Below are 22,623 nucleotides of genomic sequence, written 5' to 3' on the forward strand. Positions count from 1 at the left end.
AACCACAGCCAGCTGTTGCTTGTAGTTCCTCTAGATCTTGGTCCTCAGGAACTAACTAGAAAAATAAAAAAAATTACAAACTTTCCCTGTTACAACTAAGACCGAAGTCCCAGCAGGGAATTGGGTCCTAACCCTGTCACTAGGCAGAAAAAACTGTTTGAGTAGAGCAGAGCCTGAGGGGTTATGCCCGCTGGGACAGCCCCTATAGGCGTGGACAAGCCTTTTTTTCCACCTAGTGGGAGTAGCATAACCCTTATAGTCTATGATTAAGCAGAGCTGCATTTGTCGATGAACGATAGAGAAAAGGAAAGATAGAGAAAAAAAAATTTAAAGCACCCCATCCCTCTGTGTTCGAGCGCAGGAGCAAACACATACATAAGTCACGCATGCATATGTAAACGGTGTTCGCACCACACATGTGAGGTATTGCCGTGAACATTAGAGCGAGAGCAATAATTCTAGTGCTAGGCCTCTTCTATAACTCTAAACAGGTAACCTGTAAAAGTTTTTAAAACATTCCTTATGGAGATTTTTAAGTAGCGTAGTTGCCATTCCACAAGCGTGCGCAATTTTAAAGCGTGACATGTTGGGTATCTTTTTACTTGGTGTAACATAATTTTTCATCTTTCATAAAAAAAATTGGGGTATATATTGTTTTTTTTTATAATTCATGAAAGTGCATTTTTCTCAAAAAACTGTGGAAACACCATATGGTATAAAAAATTACAACAATCAACGTTTTATTCCCTAGGGTCCCTGCTAAAAAAAAAAAAAAAAAAAATTATATATATATATATATATATATATATATATATATATATATATATATATATATATATATATATAGAGTCAGGTCCATAAATATTGGGACATCAACACATTCTAATCTTTTTGGCTCTATACACCACCACAATGGATTTGAAATAAAACAAACAAGATGTGCTTTAACTGCAGACTTTCAGCTTTAATTTGAGGGTATTTACATCCAAATCAGGTGAACGGTGTAGGTATTACAACAGTTTGTATATGTGCCTCCCACTTTTTAAGGGACCAAAAGTAATGGGACAGATTAACAATCATAAATCAAACTTTCCCTTTTTAATATTTGGTTGCAAATCCTTTGCAGTCAATTACAGCCTAAAGTCTGGAATGCATAGACATCACCAGAAGCTGGGTTTTATCCCTGGTGATGCTCTGCCAGGCCTCTACTGCAACTGTCTTCGGTTCCTTTGATTTAAGTTTTCAATTTAATTTAGGAGAAAATCCACTCTCTCAATCAACATTGACTATTTTAATATTTATGCTGCTAGCATTAGTAAACAGATAGGAAGGTACATTATATTTATTTTTTTGAAACCTTTTTTTTTATATATTTCTTCAGTTGCTACTTGGTTTCCAGGCCTCGGTAAAATGATGTCAAACATACAAGGAGTATTTGAGAGAGAAGAAGGGGCTTTCTCAGCTAAGTGCACTTCCAGGAAGTAAATGCTACATGAAACATCTTCCCCTAATCAAGATGGTCATTGCAAGAAATGCTATGGCATGTTTTTAAAAGCGATTTCTCAGCAAAATAAAGCATGGAGATATGGGTGGGGGAGTTTGATTTGAATAATAAAAATTAATTAAATGTTGTTTTTGGTTCGTGGTTCTCACTGCAGTTATGCTTTAATATCCTAAATCTTTTCATCTGATCACACAGAAAGCTTTCCGGGGAATTTATTCACCAGACAATTTAAATATTTACAAATACTATATTTGTGGAAAAAAAGGACATAAATTATATTTGGGTACAGCATCCACAACCGCGCAATTGTCAGTTAAAGTAATGCAGTGCCGTATAGCAAAAAATGGCCTGGTCATTAAGGTGGGTAAACCTCCTGGAGCTGAAGTGGTTAATGTTCACCCTGTGCACATGGGTAACATTTCAAAGCTTCCCTTTTTTCAAAGGCGCTTTAACAGTGGAAAGGTTTGTCAGATATGGCTTCTGTAGAGGAGGAACCCTCTAACATTACAACCCTTCCACTAAAACACTTGTTCTTTTACCATCGGTTTTGCTATTTTTATACAGTTCTGTCTGCTATTCTGCAGATCTCGGAGATGAAAACGAAACTTTTCAGGACTGTCTGTTAAAATTCCTTTCTATCTGCTTCTGTTTTTTTAATGTACAACAACAAAGGGCACAGTGGTAACGTAAAAATGGGCTCCCTGTATATCGGCGAGCAAAGCAGATTGTGCATAAAGCTTTAAAGAATTAAAGCTGAACGAGAGGAAAACACAAACTTTATATTTGCAATATATCAATTAATCTAACTAAAAATTATATAATTCCTCTTGTTGCACCAAAGCACTATACCTTCTACTAACACGCAGGAATCGAAGATGGCAGACTTTGGCACTCGTGGGAAGCAAAAAATCTACTTTAAAACCCATCATTGAGGGCCTTGCGTGGGAGTCGGCGCAGCTGATCGGCCTCCCACTGCTTCAATTGCTACAAGTGTAGCGCGCTTCAAGTGGGGTGGCCCTGCTTTTCTAGCCGCCCACCTGTGGTACCATCTCTGGGATTTCTCCAGCTGATCACCTATGGTGCCAGCCCAGAGTTACCACCAGGTGTTTGCCTTGACGCAGGATTTCACAGTGAGAAATACTGCTGCAGAGGGTAAGAGCAAGTAGTTGCTTTTTGTGCTATACTGTTCATTGAAATAGTGGTCGTTGTCTAGTATCTGTGGCTATGGAGATGGATAGAAACTGTACTGAATTAAAACCTAGTATCCCTATTAAATCGCAGAAACATTTCTCTTATGAGCTCCTATTTGTACAGCTACATATTCGGTTCAACATTATTCTGTACTGCAAGCACACCCTTTTGTAAATTTGACCCGGTTTGCATTGCTAATTCCACCTTGCACCTGTTTAATTAAATTCAAGGTAAAGCTACCCTCTTTCTAATGATTCAGTCAATTCCCCTTCTTTAACTGGACACTCACAGGTCAAGAAACGACCCTCAGGAACCCTGAGGGACATCATAGTGAAACATCTTTAACCACTTCTGGACCGGAAGGATTTACCCCCTTAATGACCAGGCCATATTTTGCGATTCGGCACTGCATTACTTTAACGGACAATAGCGCGGTTGTGAAACGCTGTACTTAAATAAAATTGATGTCCTTTTTTTCCCACAAATAGAGCTTTCTTTTGGTGGTATTTGATCACCTGTGTGATTTTTAGTTTTTTTGCACTATAAACAAAAAAAGAGCGACAATTCAGAAAAAAAAACAAAAAAACAATATTTTTCACATTCTGCTATATAACATTCCCCCAAAAAATTTAAAAAATCTATTTTTTTTTTTACATTTTAGGCCAATTTGTTTTCTGCTAAATATTTCTGGTAAAAAAAAAAAAAAAATCATAAGCGTATTTTGATTGGTTTGCACAAAAGTTATCGTGTCTACTAACTACGGGAAAGATTTGTCCTTTTTATTGTTTTTTTTTTTTTTACTAGTAATGCGGGCGATCTGCGTTTTTTAACGGGACTGCGACATTTTGGGCGGACGTATCGGACCCCTGACTGACATTTTTTACACTTTTGGGGGGACCAGTGACATTACTACAGTAATCAGTGCTAAAAATATGCACTGTTACTGTAATAATGACACTGGCAGGGAAGGGGTTAACACTGTGGGTGATCAAGGGGTTAAATGTATAGTGTTTTATTTTTTACTAGTAATGCGGGCGATCTGCGTTTTTTAACGGGACTGCGACATTTTGGACCCCTGACTGACATTTTTTATACTTTTGGGGGGACCAGTGACATTACTACAGTAATCAGTGCTAAAAATATGCACTGTTACTGTAATAATGACACTGGCAGGGAAGGGGTTAACACTGTGGGTGATCAAGGGATTAAATGTGTACCTAGGGGCGTGGCTTGTGAAATGATCACAGACACCTATGTTCCTATATAGAAGGATCACAGGCGCTCTGTGATCATTCCAGGGAGAAGAAAGGTCAGCTGTGTTTACAACAGCTGATCGTTCTGCTCTCTCAGCGGGGAACGATCGCAGGTGTCAGGCAGCAATCAGAGCCGCCTGCCCCGTGCATCGGCTTCCCCGCTGACGAGTAGGGGCAGGAGCGCGCCTCCGGCAGCGTGCGCTTGCCCCCTAGCTGCCTGCGCGCGACCGACGTATAGCGGTTTGCACAGGAGTGGCTGCCTGCCGCAGTATAACTGCGACGGGCGGTCGTAAAGTGGTTAATACAGATCTAAAAAACGTCTTCTACAGCTAGCATGGGAGAAATCTTTCCAAGCACTGTTCTTTCCAAGGTAACAACTGCCAGCTATTTACTGACTTTGCACCCCTTACCATTTGTATGCATCGTGCTTTTAAACCATGCCTGGACATTTTGAATCATCACCACAACCCCTATAAGTGGGGACTATCTACGCTAGTGAAGATGTTCGTCCCCTGAAGATGTGCATTGGCATGAAACGCATTCGGGGGGTGTAGCTATACGATGACATCATGTCGCCATGTCTGGTTTTGAAACTGGTGGCCATCTGAGTAAGTGCACTGCTGTATACAATTTTACTACTTGTCATCTGTATTATTTTAATAGATTTTTTATGATTCTTATGCATCAGTAATAAATTACTACACTATATATATGGCCTGTTTTGGTATTTGGCTCCTTGCGTGAGCGCTTCTTTTCCATCTAGTGGCATTGTGGCCTTTTCCAAATCTCCCCCAGTGGACTGCTGCTGCTACAGTCAGAGAGCCTAAGGTGGATGGATGGAGCTGGACGTCCATAAAGTGGAAGCTGTCGATTCCCAAAATGTGACTTGCTGCATTGTCAGCTAGTGAGATGGTGAGTGGAGTCTTACCCACAGTTGCATGTGGTGTTCTCTTTTTTGGATGGTGGAAGCAATACATTTCTGGAGTTAAAGGACTTTTTAATTTATTTATGCATTTTTTGGTGTGTGATTTTCACTTTCACTTTTTTATGCACATAATTTAAAGGGGATGTTTGAATTTAATTATCTACTTGATTACTTAATTTGCTGTTGGTATATTAAGGCGCTGCACCCTTTATAGCTGTAAAATACTGTATATGTTTGAAATCAATAAAAACTGATTATGCAAAAAAAGAAGCTTGTTTTAGGCTGACTAATCTGAGCCTTATGGATGTAGACCAATCATTTTGGCATCAACTTTCAAGCCTCCTGCCAAAAGTGAAAATGAGTATGTAGGGTCATGGACTGGGCGATTAAAGGTCGATTTTCATGTATTGCTAAAATATTGCCCATATAGAGTTTGATGTTTGGGATGAATATAGTCATTAGAACTTATGTCTACAACGTGAAGCCTATGGATCATGGTAGGCACCCTATACTGCACTGTGCTTTTCTTAGTGCCTTTGGAAAATTTTTCTTCTTTCTTTGCTAGCTTACCTCACCTTGAATAAATGTTATATTTTACCATTACCAGGGTTATATTTACAACCATTAGACCTCCAGACGTCTACTTGGGATCTTTATCGGTCAGTAGCGCCACATGTGACTTTGGTTGCTCTGGTTGACTCTTCTCCCTGCGACATGCATCCTCTGCTACAGACTTCTAGAGTCTTTCATTACCATATCTGTTGTTTTAAGTTGAACATATCTTTATTAACATTTTCATTAAAACAATTGGTTCTACAACACAGGAATGTGTAGGAATAAGAACAAAAATAAGTAAGTATTTGGTAACAACGGTATGCAAGTAAAACCTGCAAGGTAGAGGAGTGTAAGAGCCCCCATGGTCCCCCATATCTGTTGTTTTAATGATACATCATCAGCAGAGAACTGTAAAGGCTCAGTTTAATACCATATGCTCAGTTTTGTCCTATGTTTCTCCCAGGCATGAGGAAAACATGAGGACCCTGTATGTTTTCTTAATAAAAGATGCATCCACCTGTTTTATTATACAATAATATATCCAAGAATATATAGCTAATAACTATAATCCAAATATCTCACCCTCTATGGTACGGGAAGTCTACAAACCAATTATTTGGGGGGACTCATTTAATTGACTTCACATCCTAAAAGTGAAAGAATGTCACATCTTTACATGACAATTAGAACAACATTTCCAGTCCTGCAAGTCATATAAAACTGAACCATCAACCCTAAATTAAAACAAAAAATGGAATGTGCAAGACAGAACATCAATCTTCTTTTAATGGAACAAGCAAGAGACAATTAGCCAGAAAAGCCCAAAAATTCTACTTGAAAAGTGACATACAAGCCTCCCTATTAGCTACTAGGCTCCATTATCCAACTTACAAACCCTTCAGCTTCATACAAATCCTGGCGCTTACGCTTGCAACCCTATTACAATTTTAGACATTTTTTACCACCAGTTAGTTATCCAAACTATATGCTGATTTTTTTGCCCACCTAGATCTTCCTCTGATTCTAAAAGAGAATTATTTAGGAAGCCAAACAAAGCCCTAAAAATACAACTGGCCATAAGGACACATAAGCCAAACAAAAAAGCGGGACCAAATGATTTCAGTTTCAATTATTTTTTGAGGTTTTATAACTGAAAATGTAGTTATACAATGAACAAAGGGGCAGAACAATTAACAAGCATTACAATGCAGCAAGTGTACATAGTTTTGCTTCAGAAGTCAGTAAAGGGACCAGATGATTTCTTAGCCTCTTATTATAAGAATTATTTGTTGTTAGGCAAGGTGGGGCATTCAGTCGCTGGTCCTTAACTGCATCAATTTGTGTGATATCCAATCCCAAAGTTGGCACCTTCCAGTGGTTTAACTTCAGACCGATATCTCTAATATGAATATGAAAGTCTTAACAAAGATTCTTGTTACCAGACTAAACTCAATCTCTCCCTCTCTTCTGGCATCTTCCCCAACTCTCTAAAACATGCACTAGTCAGCCCCATACTTAAAAAGTCCTCACTGGACCCAACCGATCTGAACAACCTACGCCCTATTTCCTTGCTCCCCTTTTCATCCAAACTCCTTGAACGTCTAGTCTACAACCGACTGTGCGACCACCTTGCCCAGAATAGCCTGCTTGATCCCCTTCAGTCTGGATTTCGGCCTCAACACTCCACTGAAACTGCTCTCCTAAAACTGACAAACGATCTACTAACGGCCAAAACCAATGGACACTATTCTGTACTCCTACTTCTGGACCTTTCTGCTGCCTTTGATACGTTTGACCATCCCTTCCTCCTCAAAAAACTCCATGCCTTTGGTCTCCGTGACTGTACTCTTCACTTGTTATCTTCCTACTTATACAACCGCACCTTTAACGTTATGTACAATTCTACTTCCTCCTCTCCTCTTCCCTTCTCTGTTGGGCTCAGCTCTATCCCTCAGTCTCCTCAGGTATCACTAATTTACTATCAGATATGTCGGTCTGGATGTCTCACCACTTCCTCAAACTCAATCCATCCAAAACCAAGCTTGTAATTTTTCCTCCACCACGTGCCCCTTCCCTTGATTTCTCCGTCAATATCGATGGCATTACTATCAGCCCATCCCCGCATGCCAAGGTCTTAGGTGTTGTCCTGGACTCTGAACTCTCCTTCAAACCCCACATCCAATTGCTGTCCAAATCTTGCCGCCTCAGCCTCCGCAACATCTCCAAAATACGCCCCTTTCTGAACAGAAAGACACACGAAAACTCCTTGTTCACTCCCTGGTCATCTCGCGCCTCGACTACTGCAATTCCCTTCTCGTTGGCATACCTCTACACAGGTTATGCCCCCTTCAATCCATCATGAATGCTGCCGCCAGACTCATCCACTTTACCAATCGCTCAGTGTCCGCTTCTCCTCTCTGTCAAGCCCTCCACTGGCTTCCGCTCACCCAACGAATTTTCTAAATACTTACAAAATCTTACAAAGCAATCCACAGCTTAGCCCCTTGCTACATCACTAGCTTAGTCTCAAAATACCAACCTAATCGCTCTCTTCCTTCCTCTCAAAACCTCCTGCTCTCTAGCCCCCTCGTCCCCCCCTACCATGCTCGCCTCCAGGACTTTTCCAGAGCCTCTCCAATCCTATGGAACTCCTTACCCTTACCTGTCCGATTATCTCCTACTCGATTAGCTTTTAGGCGATCTCTGAAAACCCTCCTTTTTAGAGAAGCCTATCCTACCAACACCTAACAAATGTACCTCCATTTTCTCCATCAACCCATCCCCCACGGTTATTGCCTTTTGTTTCACTTGACCCTCCCTTCTAGATTGTAAGCTCTAACGAGCAGGGCCCTCTAGTTCCTCCTGTTTTGAACTGTATTGTAACTGTATTGTCTTCCTTCACATTGTAAAGCGTTTCGCAAACTGTTGGCGCTATATAAATCATGTATAATAATAATAATAATGATATGCAGCCTACATAGGGAAATGTCAAGTGGGCTTCGACCCCATGTACCAAGCGCATGTCCAGGTTTGCAGAATCACACTATTAACCCAGATCCCTGCAAGGCAACTCTCTTTATACAATATAAAGGCCTTCTGCCCCCGATCTTGTCTCTATTTATTCTACGCATTTCACAAATCTAATGTCGCATTTCTGTTGAATAGGTATGGCCACACATGGACTGAAGTTTGACTGATTCCTGCTGAACTGGCTGAATTACAACTCATCTGTGGTCAGCTTAAGAATCCGATAATAGCTCCCTCTAAATAAAAAAAAAACAGAGGATGGTACCTTAAAGCCCAAATGACAACCAAGCCTAGTACACACAGGCCGAATGCCGGCGGCATCTGCCGGTTCAATAAAAACTGGCCGACCTTTGGCATGTGTGTATAGCCGGCTTCTGTCGGACGAACATGCTGAAAAACCAATGGCTGAGAGCACTGACTGGAGTGTTCTGGTGGGGGGCCGTAACCTCCCCTGTCAGAACCCAAAAGCTCAGCAGGGGAGATGCCTGTACTAATATTGGTTTGCTAGTACAGTGGCTCCAACCTTCGCTGTCAGTTTTTTTTAGGGTTGAACAAAAAAAAAAACCTGATATTGTGTACCAGGCTTTACTTTATTCCTCCCACCTACGAAATGGGTACAGAATTTCATTTGTATACAAATTGAATGAATGCTTCTGTTGGACAGTACACACCCTGGCCATATCTTTCATTTCTACTGTTGCCTCTCATGCCCTGTAACCACCATTTTAGCACTCCTGAATTTAATGTACTCATTTTATGTTTACACCCTCAGTAATATTTGATAGGACACAAGGAATGCTACAGATTAGCGCTACATAGAATACAGTGATACCCCTACATAGGATACAGTGATACCTTTGTAAGAAAACTGTATTATATGCTGAGATCTCTATGTACAATTTTCTGTAATCGTTTCCTATGATCTCCTAGGCATTGTACCTTTATGGTTTGTTATTTTTTATTTTCTTACCAGTAAATTCTAATAAAAGTCTATTAAAGAAAAATTATATTTACATTTGTATTATACAGTGCTGATAACAATACAGAAAATAGGGTTAAAAAGGTTTTTTTTTACTTAATGCATTAGCTGCATTAAAATGGAACTTAACATTTGGCCGGATTCTGTCAGATGTGCATGCTGGAAAACCAGCATCCGACCGACTCCCGATCAGCGTTCTCAGCCAATGGCTGCATTAAAATGGAACTTCCCTCTCAATTTAAATCCTTATGCTGGTAACAATAGGTAATAGATATTATATATATATATATATATATATATATATATATATATATTATATTTGTTTCAAAGTTTTTTTTTTTTTTTTTTTTACATTTCTTTAGTTACTTAAGCCTAGTACACACGGGCCGAATGTTGGGAGACAACAGCCAGTTAAAAAAAAAAAACGGCCAACATTCAGCCCATGTGTATGCGGTCTGCCCGCCAGAAGCCGGCCATTTGGCTGGCTTTTGTCAGACGCGCATGCTGGAAAACCAGCATCTGACCAACTCCTGATCAGTGCTCTCAGCCAATGGCAGATCGGAGTGTTCTGGTGTGTGGGGGCGCTCAGTGGGGGAGATTGCTGAACTAACCTTGCATGATAAGTACAATGGCTCCGACCGGAGCTGATGCAAAAAAAACTAATAGTACATTACAGGAGTCTTCAGTAGGGGAAGTGAGGAGGGCTTTTTTTAAACTAAGCACAACCTCCTGCCTGCAAGCATGAGCTAAGGGAGAATGGATTCCAGAAAGTAAATGCTAAATGAGTCATCTGCCCTTACTCAAGATGGCCACAGCCAGAAATGTTAGGGTGTGTTTTTCAAAGTGAATTATCAAAATAAAGCATGGGGACATGGGTGGATGGATGAGTTTGCTTTAAATATTAAAAAATGAATTAAATAGTGTTATTGGTTTGTGATGCTTGTATTCAGTGTACTTCCGCTTTAAGGTAAAAAAAAAAAAATCCCACTGCCTGTTCCTCCCTGCTCCCTAAATACTTACCTGAGTATGCCCTCCAGCCAGAGATGTGCCCATCTGGAGCAGCGCTGGTCTCTCTTTCTGCTCTCACAGAACAGACTGAAAGCAGCGGCAGACATTGGCTCCTGTTGCTGTTAGTCAAATCCAGTGTGAAGGGAGCAGGATGTTGCTGAGCAGTGCTGCGTGTGTCTATGGCTGCGTACAGCCCACCACAGAAGCGTGCCTGCACATGTGCTCTCATAGCACACGGCTTGCTATGGGATCTAATGCAGGAGAGATGGAGTGAAAAAACACTGGCGGGGGACTCCAGAAGATCAGGTAAGCGTAAAACCTTTTTTTTTTTTTTTTTTTTATTTTAGGGAAAAAAATAGGAGCATTTAGTGTCACTTTAAAATAAATCTTTAAAGACACATATAATGCGGGCAGATTGTTTTATCCCCAGAGTCAAAGGACACCAAAAGTCTGATTTTATACATTTCAAAAAATATCTATCACTAATTCTTGTATCTTTAAAACAAACTTGTACTGTTAATAAAAGTAAATGAGTGTGCTAACCAATGGAAAAGGTGGCTGCACTTAAACTCTAAGAACTAAAGAGTGTAAGAAGTCCTGACTGCATCATCGAAAGGTCCCTGGAGACACTCAGCGATCACTCAGGTCTTATTTCCTTCATTTTTGGGACACCTCCATTGGGAGGATTAATTTCCTAACTGTGGAGTCTGGAGCCAAGGAAGGGTTTGAACTGCATAGTGCTGGTTCTGTGGATACACCTATGGGAATGGGAAACGCAGCCCAGAAAACACACAGATGGAATGTGTATATTTGTGCCTATCCTATCTTTGAGTTGTTAAAGTGGAGCTCTGGCCTCAAAAAAATTTTTTTTTGATAAAAATACCCCGTCAGGGCTAGTGCATTTGAGCAATGATAGCCTCTGAACTGTCCCTGGTTTCACTTACCTTTTAGAAGAAATACCTTAAAAATGTCTTGTCCAGCGCTGCCATCTCAGGTGTGGGCAGCTGAAGCCAGGGCGTCCTCTTCGGTAAGGTCGGAGTCCCAGAATGCCCTGCACTGGCCCTGGTCATTACTTCCAGTGCAGGCGCGTCATCCCTGCACAGATTCTGGGAAATAACGTGCCTGCACCGGAAGTGACGAGCAGGGCCGGTGCAGGCGCATTGACTCCTGGAAGCGATGACGTTTGGCTCCCAGGAGTCAATGCAAGCAGGAAAAGATGGCGCAGGCTGCGGCTAAAGAGGGAGGAAGAGGAAGGAAGGCAAGTATATTTTCTTTAATAACAAGGTAAGTAAATCAAAAAAAAAATTTGAATTATCCAATTCTTTTTCAGCTACAATACAGCAAGCGGATGGTGTAAAGTCGATTTTGAGGCCGGAACTTCGCTTTAAGGAGGCAATTTATTTATTTGTCCACAAGCACGAGGTGTTACACGGGGAGGAGGGGATAATCCACTGTGATGGTCAAGGGCTTTTGAACCACACTGTCTGCATTGTATTGCTGCAGATCTGGTAAGGAGCCACCTACAGCGTATGTCCAATCCTAACCTTTGGTGGAGTTGAAGTGTTTGAAACTTTTCTTTTTCACTGGGATTCACGTTTGCATTTCGTTTGAGAAGGAATTACCTGATATATTTGTTTGAGGATTTTTTTTCCCGGGACATCTGTGCATTTATGTATAAGGAGTGTCTTCATTACGGACCTTATTCAGCACTTTATGTGAAGGGATCACCTGAATCACATTTTTCTTGAGAGACTATTACACTTATATTTATTTATACCTGCTTTTAGCCATATATGATAAATTAAGTGGCCACATGTATCATTTGTTACATTGATCGTATTTTTGTGTACACATTTATGTTGTGGTGTGTAATTTGAAATTCACACATAACACAGGTAGAGCGCACTTATTTTATTTTATTTTTAAACTTGTACTTTGCCCATAGTAGGAGAGTAGCAGCAGCTGTAAAGTCTATAGCTGGGCAGGAAGCCGCAGACAGGACCTGCTGCTCTCTTGGCTATGGTCCAACATGCCCCCTGGTGACTCACAGATAGAGCTTGGCATTTAGCAAAGCTCACACTCACTGCTGATTGCCTGGCACTAGCTGTGAGTCACCAGGGGCTATGTTGGACCGCAGCACAGAGATTGCTGCTGTCACACAGAGAACAGCGGGTCCCAGCTATGGACTTTATAAAAGCTGCTGGGAATTATTTGGCAGCCATTACAAAAAGCAAGATTGTCCCCCTCCAAGCCAAGCTATTAAAATTTATGAGGAAGATACCCGGGGCTTTCGGGAATATATAATTTTTAGGCAGAGAAATTTTTCAAATGGCCAGGAAATAATCATATTATGGAAACAATTTATGGTGTGCAAGATTAAACAAACTTTATCTAAAATTTGCACGTTAAAAAGTAGTACAGAAAGCTTTTACAAAATCGTGCCATGGAGAGTTGTATTGATGTGAACAGGCATAATTGAAAACAATGTAATTTCCATTGTCATGCAATTCTATGCGACTTAAGTCGCATCAGAAATTGCACTAGTGTAAACGGAGCCTTACAGTTTTCTTTCTAAAGCAGTTACAGCATAAGGAAAGTAGGGGTCTCACTACAGAGGCCCGGTTGAGTCAGACCTCTGGCCCTGTAATCAGCAAAGCTCATGCTTCCCGCTGATTGAGGAGCTCTTGCTCTAAGACTGGCCATACATTGTATTATTTCCTTGTACAATTCTCCTTTAGATTTACCAAAACCTTATTATAATATGAGGACAAACCTAAACAATTTCAATTTGTATGCAATCAGGCAGGCCCTTGCACTACTTAGTTGAAGGTAAATCCAAAGGAAATTGAATAAGCAAATTTGTATAATGTATGGCCAGCTTTACTCATCCGGAGAGGGGATAAGTGTCAGACCTCTGCAAAGAGATCACTGCTTCCACACTGAGATTGAGATTGCCACTCTGCAGCACGCTGGCAGGAGGTTTTTCCATCTCAGACTGTGGCAATTGTTTAAAGAAAAAAAACTGAAAGTCTTTGCAAACCTTTTGTTTTAACGCATGAAATGTATTTACCTGAATTAAACTAAATGTTCAGTTGTGGTTTATCAATAAAAATAACAGCCCAACATTTTCAAATCTCTATATAGTACTGTATATATTAAAAAAACAAATTCTCAAATTTTATATTTCTACTGATCATTGTGAATAAAGTTATCGTACTTCAAGTCATACAAGCAGCGCTGCAATGGTGTACAATAGAATTACTCATTGCCTTATTTCTGTTTCCTTCAGCACTTGCTGTAAAATGCCATCAACTGCATCAACATCACAGCTTAAGTTTCCACAATTCAGATCTGGAGTCAGTACGGTCAGTAAGCGGGCCACTTTCATTCTGAGGTTCCAGAGCTTTGTGCTGGAAAGACAAAAATTATGCAAGTAAAAAATAAGAGCCTTGATTTACAGTGATGGTATAAACCTCCAATATTATAGTATTGTGTACCTGAAAGATTTTTTTTTCATGTGTCTACCACATTTATACTGTTTCAAATTTACGTAAAAGTAAATTATTGTTTTCAAACCAGTTTAGGCTGATATATAGGGTGGTCCAGTAGTTTCAAGCATTAATGGCTTTGAACTTGAAAATAAATCAAGTCTCATAGGAGTTAAAGAGAAGGTCCAGGCTCCTTCAGAAGAAATTAAAAGTCAGCAACTACAAATACTGTAGTTGCTGACTCCTAAAGCAGAGTTTCGTCTGGAAAAAAAAAAAATGCAAAAAGTCAACAGCTACAAACACTGTAGCTGCTGACTTTTAATATAAGGACACTTACCCATCCAGGGAGTCTGCAATGTCACCATCCCAAGCAGATTCATCCGTCGGCTTCGGGTGCAGGCCCCAGCATTGCAAGTAAGGGAAACGGGCAGTGAAGCCTTCAGGCTTCACAGCCAGTTTCCTACTGCGCATGCGTGAGTCACGCAGCTTTTTCTGAATGGTCCTGCCATCTTCTGGGGCACACACAGGTCCCAGAAGGCAGCAGGGGAAAGGGGGGGAGCAGGATATGTCATATATCGCCGTGCTGCAATCTTACCCCGGAATTAGTAAAGGGGCACCTGTCAAAACCAGGTACCCGATCCCCCCCAAAAAGTGTCAAATGTGGCAGTGGAGGGTGCAAACACACTGAGCTTCCCCTTTTCGGTGTAGCTTTGTTTTAATATTAGGGTACTTTCCTGTCCAGAAAACCAGTGGTGTCCTCACCCGAGCCAATTTTTTTATCTGCTATCAGGTGCTGCCGCTGCCTTCTTGACTAAGGGAAACCGGCAGTGAAGCCTTGCAGCTTCACAGCTGCTTCCCTACTGTGCATGCACAAAGCGCTTTGTGAATGGGTTATGGGAATGTCATTTCTCCGCGGCTGTGCCGCTTTCTGAATGGTCCCGTCATCTTCTAGGGGACACACACAGGTCCCATATGGCAGCGAGGGGATGGAGGAGGGGCCAGCTTGCCGTGCAGCGATCTTACCTGGAAGTTGGAGCGGGTACCTGTCAAAAGCATGTATCCGCCCCTCCCCCCCAATAAGTGCCAAATGTGGAAATGGAGGGGGAGAGGAGGCAGACAAGCGGAGATTCCCCTTTTGGGTGGAGCTCCACTTTAACTAAATTAGGTGCTGTAACCAACCCAACTTAGATGCTGTACCTCCCAACTTCCTGAAATGATAAAAAGAGACTTCTTTAGGACACAGTATGTAGGCAAAAGAACACGTCCCTCCCATGGCCCCAATTACAAGGGCACAAAGATCAAATATGCAGCAAATGATTGACTAAAGCCTGTTACAGATGAGCAGAATATCAGCCTGTTGAAACCGGCCAACATTTGGCATTTGTGTACATCAGCCTGTCAGACAGAACGGCTGGCTTCTGTCGAACGGCCATGCTGGAAAACCAAACTCCAGTCAGCATCTGATCAGTGCTGCCAGCCAATGGCTGACCATGTATTCTGGTAGTCCCCCCTATCAGTACACAATAGCTCAGCGGGGAGATTGCAGTACTAACACCGCATAGTAAGTAAAAAGAGCTCCTCAGTTTTTTTTTTCATTCAGCCGGCTAGTGTGTGCTAGGCTTTAGCCACTCTTTTAGCACTAGTTTTCCTTTTTATTGGCTTTTCAAAATAACAAATGCAATAATATAGAGGTTGGATAAAATGCTTCATACACCATAACACTTTTGGTAGTGAAATAGTACATTTTTTTAAAGAGTTGTACACATCAGACCAAAAAGAGGGACAACTGAGGCTGCACAAAGGACAGGGATCTGGTCTCAAAAGATGGACAGTAATTTCAAATGAGGGACAGTTGGGAGCTTTGCCCTTATATGCTTGTTTTGCCAGTCAGGGACTTCTTAGAGGTGAGCCTAGGCATAAACCTGAAGTCAATAGTAAAATTGGTTCTAAAGCTAAAATGTTTTTTTATCTTAATGCGTTTCCTGCATTGGGGTAAAAAACGCTTTAGCACTTGCTGTGCCCCCTCCTCCTCTAAACACTTACCTCACACCTGGATTGATTCAGCGCTGTGTCTGGCTGCAGTTTTATCTCCCCACTCCACACAGGGGCTGACAGGCAGCATTGGGTGCCACTGGCTCCTGTTGCTGTCAATCAAAGTCACTGAGCAGGTAGCAAGGGGTGGGGCCGAGCTGGGATGTGCGTATAAATAGACATGCACAGCCCGGCTAGGGAATGAGCCTGAACATCTGCCCCCCATAGAAAGCACTTGCTATTGGGTTGACACAGAAGAGGAGTTAGCTAGAGTGCTGGTGGAGGAGGTTTTGGGGCAACTCTGTGCAATACCATTTCACAGAGCAGGTAAGTATAACATGTTTGCTATTTTAGGCAGAAAAAAAAAAAAGGCTTTAGGACCACTTGAAGGATGGGACAAAAGCAGCAAGGCTGGCCACAAGGAAGCATTTCAGATAAATCTGCGTCCAGACTAAACACATTAACGTATCTACATATTCTGAACAAGCAGGAAAATCACTTTAGAGCAGGCATGTCCAACCTGCAGCCCGAGGGCCGCATGCGGCCCAGAACGGCAGGCAATGCGGCCCAGAACGGCAGGCAATGCGGCCCACTGCCCCCTGACAACTTTTTTTGCTGGGGAGGAAGGAAGTCTGGTCGGGGGCACGGCCACAGCAGCTTCCAACTAAAGATAGGCAGAGGCTGCCTCAGAGGGGAGGGGAGCATGTGCAGTGTTTGACTCCTATCACCATGACCACTTCAAATCACTGAAGTGGTCATGGTGGTTAGAGTGTTCCTTTATCAGCTCTCAGAAGAAGTAAACCTCTGTATACTGATTCCATTTCATTTCATCATCCTCTAGTTGTGTTAAATTAGTGCGGGGGGCGTGGCGGCGCGGGAAGGGCACGGCGGCGTTTTATTACTTATATACCTTAACTATAGTATATATTTTATATGCGGCCCGAGAAAATTTCTCTACATTCAATGTGGCCCAGAGAAGCCAAAAGGTTGGACACCCATGCTTTAGAGCAAACCATTCATTCAACTCTGTAGCTGTAGACATTGTGGAGAAATTATTAATCAAAACTCGCAACTGAGGCACTGAAATCGTATTGTTTCCTATTAGTTTCAATTGTACAGGAATCCTAGCAGTCCCCTATTGTAAAAACACAATAGACGTTTCTAAGCTGCTAGAAGCCAACTGAAACAAGACTTCATAGGGGAGGAAGTAGAGAGACGACATTGCTGGAAGTGGCAGCAGAGGAGTGTTTTTCTTCACATGGCCTGTTAATCCATGAGAGGAACGTTGGACCCACCGGAGAGGATAGCTGAGAGGTCTCTTCCTGACATTACTTGCTTTCTGCTGTCTATGATCCCAGTAATAAGGATCATAGAGTTTAGGTAAGAGGCTGATTAAACCTGTTTGGTGGCGGCTTTCCTTCACGTGGTTTTCAACATTGAGGAGGCATATGATTTTTTATTTGGGAATTGAGCACTATCTCTGTGGATCTCTTCCTTTCCTGGAATGACTCATTCTATTTGATTGGATATGATATGGACTTTTTAGTTATAACTTTTAAAGGACGTTAGCGCTGCACTATTCCTCTTATTTGCTTATTTAGATCTGGTTTCTTATTCAGGATCAAGTGTCGGCAGCTTGTTATATAAATTTGTGTAATTATGTATGTTTATCATCAGTAAGCGCAGCAATTCCTCTATTTATTCATAGCCCTTATTTATAACTTTGAAAGTACATGCAGCTAGAAAGGTCAGGGTATGGCTTCTTTTAAAGGATAAGTCCTCCTCCAGGGTGTACAAGCTGATCTAAATTGTAAGGGATCTCCAAGATTAAATCTCCAAACAAAAGAACCTCGTGGGGGTGGCCTTGTTGACCCAGGTGCATACAAAAGCTGAGTGGACCTAGCGATAGAAATTATATTGTCTGTGCTGGCTGAAGGGGGGCTCTTGCCATGACGTACACAGCATAACATATTATTATGGAAGACTTACCTCCTATTCTGCTGTCCTCCAGTGCTGACAGATCCAAGTTTGCTGTCACCACCATCTTCTCCAGAACATCTCCTAAACTAATGACCTCTTACTTTGGCTACTGGGCTGCCACTGATGTTATGATTAGATTTACATTATCCTGGTTACATTCTTGGAATCCTAGTCCCAGTTCACACTTCTGCGATGCGGGAACGCTGCGAATATGCAGCGTGTTCCCGCATCGCATCCGCACCCCTGGCAGTTCACACTGCCATATGCGATACGCAGGGGTGTCAATTAAAAGTTAACGACACCCCCAGTTGAGATCGCATATCGCAGTGCGATCTGCAAGTTCGCACAGAATTGGATTGCACTAGTGTGAACCACCATGCGATCCGATTCTGCTGCGGATAAAAAATAGGGTCAGGTGCATGTTTAGTGCGATTGCGGTGCAAATTCAGCAATACAAACTGTATGGCTGAAATTTGCACCGCTCTGAATTACGTGCGATCTCTGATTTATTTCAGGTACTTGTATAGCGCTGTCAATTTACACAGCGCTTGTACATATACATTGCACATTCACATCAGTCCCTGCCCTCAAGGAGCTTACAATCTAAGGTCCCTAACTCACATACATACACAGTAGGGCCAATTTTTTATACAGGATCCAATTAGCTTACCAGCATGTCTTTGGAGTGTGGGAGGAAGCCGGAGTACCCAGAGGAAACCCACGCAGGCACAGGGAGAGCATGCAAGCTCCAGGCAGGTAGTGTCGTGGTTGGGATTCGAACCAGCAACCCTCTTGCTGCTAGGTGAATGTGCTAACCACTACACCACTGTGCTGCCCCAATCGCACTAATGTGAACCGGCATTGTGCAGCACAGGCAGTGCACACAGAAAATAAAACTGCTAGGTAAAAAGGAGGATTTTTTTTTTTTTAGCAGAAGTGACATACAAAAAAAAAAAAAAAAAAAAAATCTACCTCCCAGTCATTTTTTGGGACTTTAGTTCGACTTAAACTTGTCCACTAATTCATTTTTTTTAAAGAGAGATTAGATACACATTGAGATATTAGTACATTTTTTGTTACACACGAAAAGCCATAAAGCTTTGCGAAAGACAGAGATCACTAAAATCAACCAATGCTGTAATACCTCACATTGGCTTTCAAACCCTAGAAGCAGGAGTAGAAGCCAACTACAGGAGGCGTAAGGCTGAGAGGGTCTTTTCTTTAAAGGGATCATATTCCCTTTTATGTGAGTGGACAGCAGCTAAGCTAATCCTGACATGGAAAGGACTCATTGAAAATGCTCGCCAGGTTTCCACCTACACTCCAAAGAAGACTATAGATATTAAACCTGGTTTGTGCATGGCCTGGATGTATATTAGAACGTAAGCTCTACAGATGCATTCTTATTTGTATAAAAAATAACCGCGCTAAGCACAAAAGTAAAAGGTGAATAAACCAAAAATGAATGGTAGCAATACAAAATATAAATGTGAAAAGCTGCAGCTGTAGTGGGAAACACCAAAATAGCAAATGTAAAAGAAAAGCCACGCTAAATTGACACAAAGATACTAAAATCAAACTAGAAAAATATTATAGCAGTGAATTGTGCTTCAAATTATACCAAAATGTCCAATTGAATAGACCATGGCAGTGAATCAATGAATCAATCTATTATCATAACATAATGTCCATGTATAGATATAGAAAATAAAGAGTCCAAATATGGATGCCGAGTGCAAGAAAGGAATCCTTCACCATATATTGTGACTTCCTCCACAATCAGTGCAGCATGCTAAGGGCACGATAAACGCTTACCAGAGGGAAGATAAAGACAAGCATCAGATATGTTAAAAGAGCTCCAATGGGATCCAGTAGATGGCGTGATGCCGCTCTCTGACAAGTCCAGCAGGGAGTCGCGATCTTAGACCAGCCACCCCACTCAAACAGTCCGGGCCCGACACTCCCAAACAAAACATAAAAGAAGGGGGCCACAGATAGTGTTCCCCTACATACTTCACTATCTGTGGCATCACACCATCTACTGGATCCCATTGGAGCTCTTTGAACATATCTGATGCTTGTCTTTATCTTCCCTCTGGTAAGCGTTTAGCGTGCCCTTAGCATGCAGCACTGATTGTGGAGGAAGTCACAATATATGGTGAAGGATTCCTTTCTTGCACTCGGCATCCATATTTGGACTCTTTATTTTCTATATCTATATATGGACATTATGTTATGATAATAGATTGATTCATTGATTCACTGCCATGGTCTATTCAATTGGACATTTTGGTATAATTTGAAGCACAATTCACGGCTATTAATATTTTTCTAGTTTGATTTTAGTATCTTTGTGTCAATTTAGCGCGGCTTTTCTTTTACAGATGCATTCTTATACCAACAAAATTATAAAGTTAGTCTGAAATAAACCACAAGTCTATCTAGTTCAACCAATAAAAGGGGGAAAAAATTATACAATCCTATACCCAGAGTTGATTCAGAGGAATGCAAAACACCCCAATAAACCATCATCCAATTTTCTCCAGCAGGGGAAAAAAATCCTTTTCCTCCAGATGTAAAGAGTGCCCCCCTGTCCTTCGTGATGACCTTAAAGTGAATAACTCGACACCGAGTTCACTATATGGACCACTTATGTATTTCATAGTTGGTAAGGTTGAATAAAGACACCAGTCTATCAGGTTCAGCCTGTGTAAGTGTATGTGTGTATTTATATATGTTGATCATATCCCGCCTTAATCTCCTCTAATTCAGGAACATTCAGTTCCTCTAATCTTTCCTCACAGCTGAGCTTCTCCATGCCTCTTATCAGTTTGGTTGCCCTTCTCTGCACTTTCTCCAGTTTCCCGATATCCTTTTTGTGAACTGGGGCCCAAAACTGAAATGCATATTCCAGATGAGGTCTTACTAATGATTTGTGCAAGGGGGCAAAATCCCTCTGCTGTCCATACCTCCCTTAATACAAGAAGGATTTTGCTCGCTTTGAAAACCGTGGCTTGGCATCGCATGCCATTATTAAGCTTAGGATCTACCAGAACACCCAGATCCTTCTCCACCGTTGACTCTCCCAGTTGTACTCCCTCTAGTATGTTGCATACATATTCGTAGCCCCCAAGTCTATAACTTTACATTTATCAACATTAAAACTAATTTTCCACACAGTTGCCCAATTAAATAGTGCATTGAGGTTGGCTTTAAGTTGGTGACATCCTGTAAGGACATTTTTCCATTGAATAGCTTGGTGTCATCTGCAAAGTTGTACCATGTGTTGCAAAACATGTTGATCATGAAAACAAAAAAGGCAATAGGCAGATATTACCTTTTGTCTCTTGAAGTATTGGTTGAGGTTGTGTTCTGGGTCACCCTTGTTAGCTTCTCCACTTCAGTCCTAAGTTGGCTATTTTCAGAATCCAGCTGTGAATTCTGTTGATTTAACTGCTCAACCTGCGGCAATAAGAGAAAAATCAAGAAAGTGTCTTTATTCCTAAACATGCTTTACATCCTCCAGCCCTGGCTCTATTGATTTGCTCTAGCGTGGGTGTACATTTTTCATGTTACCAGTAAGATACTGTGGGGTTGGTTTACCAAAGCCTAATAGGAATCCTACTTTGCAAGTGAATTTGTCGTAGTGCTTCGTGAATGAGGTGAAGCGCTGCTGACTTCCAGCTTCCAATCATGTGCAAGCAAAAAAAAAAAAAATGGGATTTTTGTCTTACCATAAAACCAATTTCTCTGATGTTCATTGACAGACACAGCTCCTGATCTTCTTAACCACTGGGTTATACTGCCCCCTACAGGAGATGGACACTAGGCAGAAAAAAAGCTTGACTACGACTATGGGCAGTCCCAGGAGGTATATTGCCACACTCAGCTATAGGCACTCAGTTTTGTTACAAGCAGTGTCAGAGGAAATCCAACTCCACAGAGGGGTGGGTGCTGTGTCCATCAATGAACATCAGATAAATGTATTTTACGGTAAGATAAAAATCCCATTTTCTTTATCATACATTGATGGACACAGCTATTGATCTTCTTAACCATTGGGACGCCCCAAAGTATTGTTAAACATGAGGGGTGGGAACAGTAGAAAAAAATTCCCCAAGGCTAAACCATAGCCAACCAGGTAACATGGAGCTCAACCAAGAACAACTGGAGCTCACCTGAAAAAAACAATACACCCTCAAAGAGGACCAGGTCCGCTAAACAGCACCCTGCAAAACCTTGTGGCCAAAGGAAGCATCCGCAGATGCCAACACATCCACTTTATAAAATTTTGTAAAGGTGTGCACAGACGACCAGGTAGCCGCCTTGCAAGCCTGCATCACTGACGCCTGATGACGGAAGGCCCAGGAGGCCCTAAGCGCCCTAGTAGAGTGCGCCGTAACAAGGCAAGGAGGAATCTGACCCTTAATTGAATAGGGTTGAAACACCGTCTGTCTGATCCATGTGGAAATGGTCGCAGCAGAAGCGGACAACCCCTTCCGAGCTCCGCCTGTGAGCACAAATAGTGAGTCTGACTTCCTGAAAGACTCTGTAGCTGCAAGGTACATCCTAATTGCCTGAACCACATTCAGGGAATGCAAGGCAATTTCCTTGGGATGTTTTGGCCTGGGACACAGGGAAGGCAACACAATGTCCTCATTCAAATGAAAATCAGAGACAGG

The 22,623-nt window shown here is 41.7% G+C and overlaps 1 protein-coding gene across 1 annotated transcript in view; it reads right to left on the minus strand.

Moving 5' to 3' along the window:
- Window positions 1–13,684: 13,684 nt before the first annotated feature.
- LOC309547160 (uncharacterized protein) overlaps window positions 13,685–22,623 on the minus strand; it is a gene marked incomplete at its 5' end in the record, with an annotated part of 72,241 nt that continues 63,302 nt past the window's right edge. Inside the window, 2 exons of the mRNA XM_082246949.1 lie at window positions 13,685–13,852; window positions 21,279–21,403. Of these exons, the coding sequence (XP_082103075.1) occupies window positions 13,705–13,852; window positions 21,279–21,403 (273 nt within the window). The 3' untranslated portion in view covers window positions 13,685–13,704. The remainder of the gene's footprint in view (window positions 13,853–21,278; window positions 21,404–22,623) is intronic.

This window comes from Pelophylax lessonae, assembly GCF_965119305.1.
Source record: "Pelophylax lessonae genome assembly, chromosome: 2".
In the NCBI taxonomy this organism is placed as follows: Eukaryota; Metazoa; Chordata; class Amphibia; order Anura; family Ranidae; genus Pelophylax; species Pelophylax lessonae.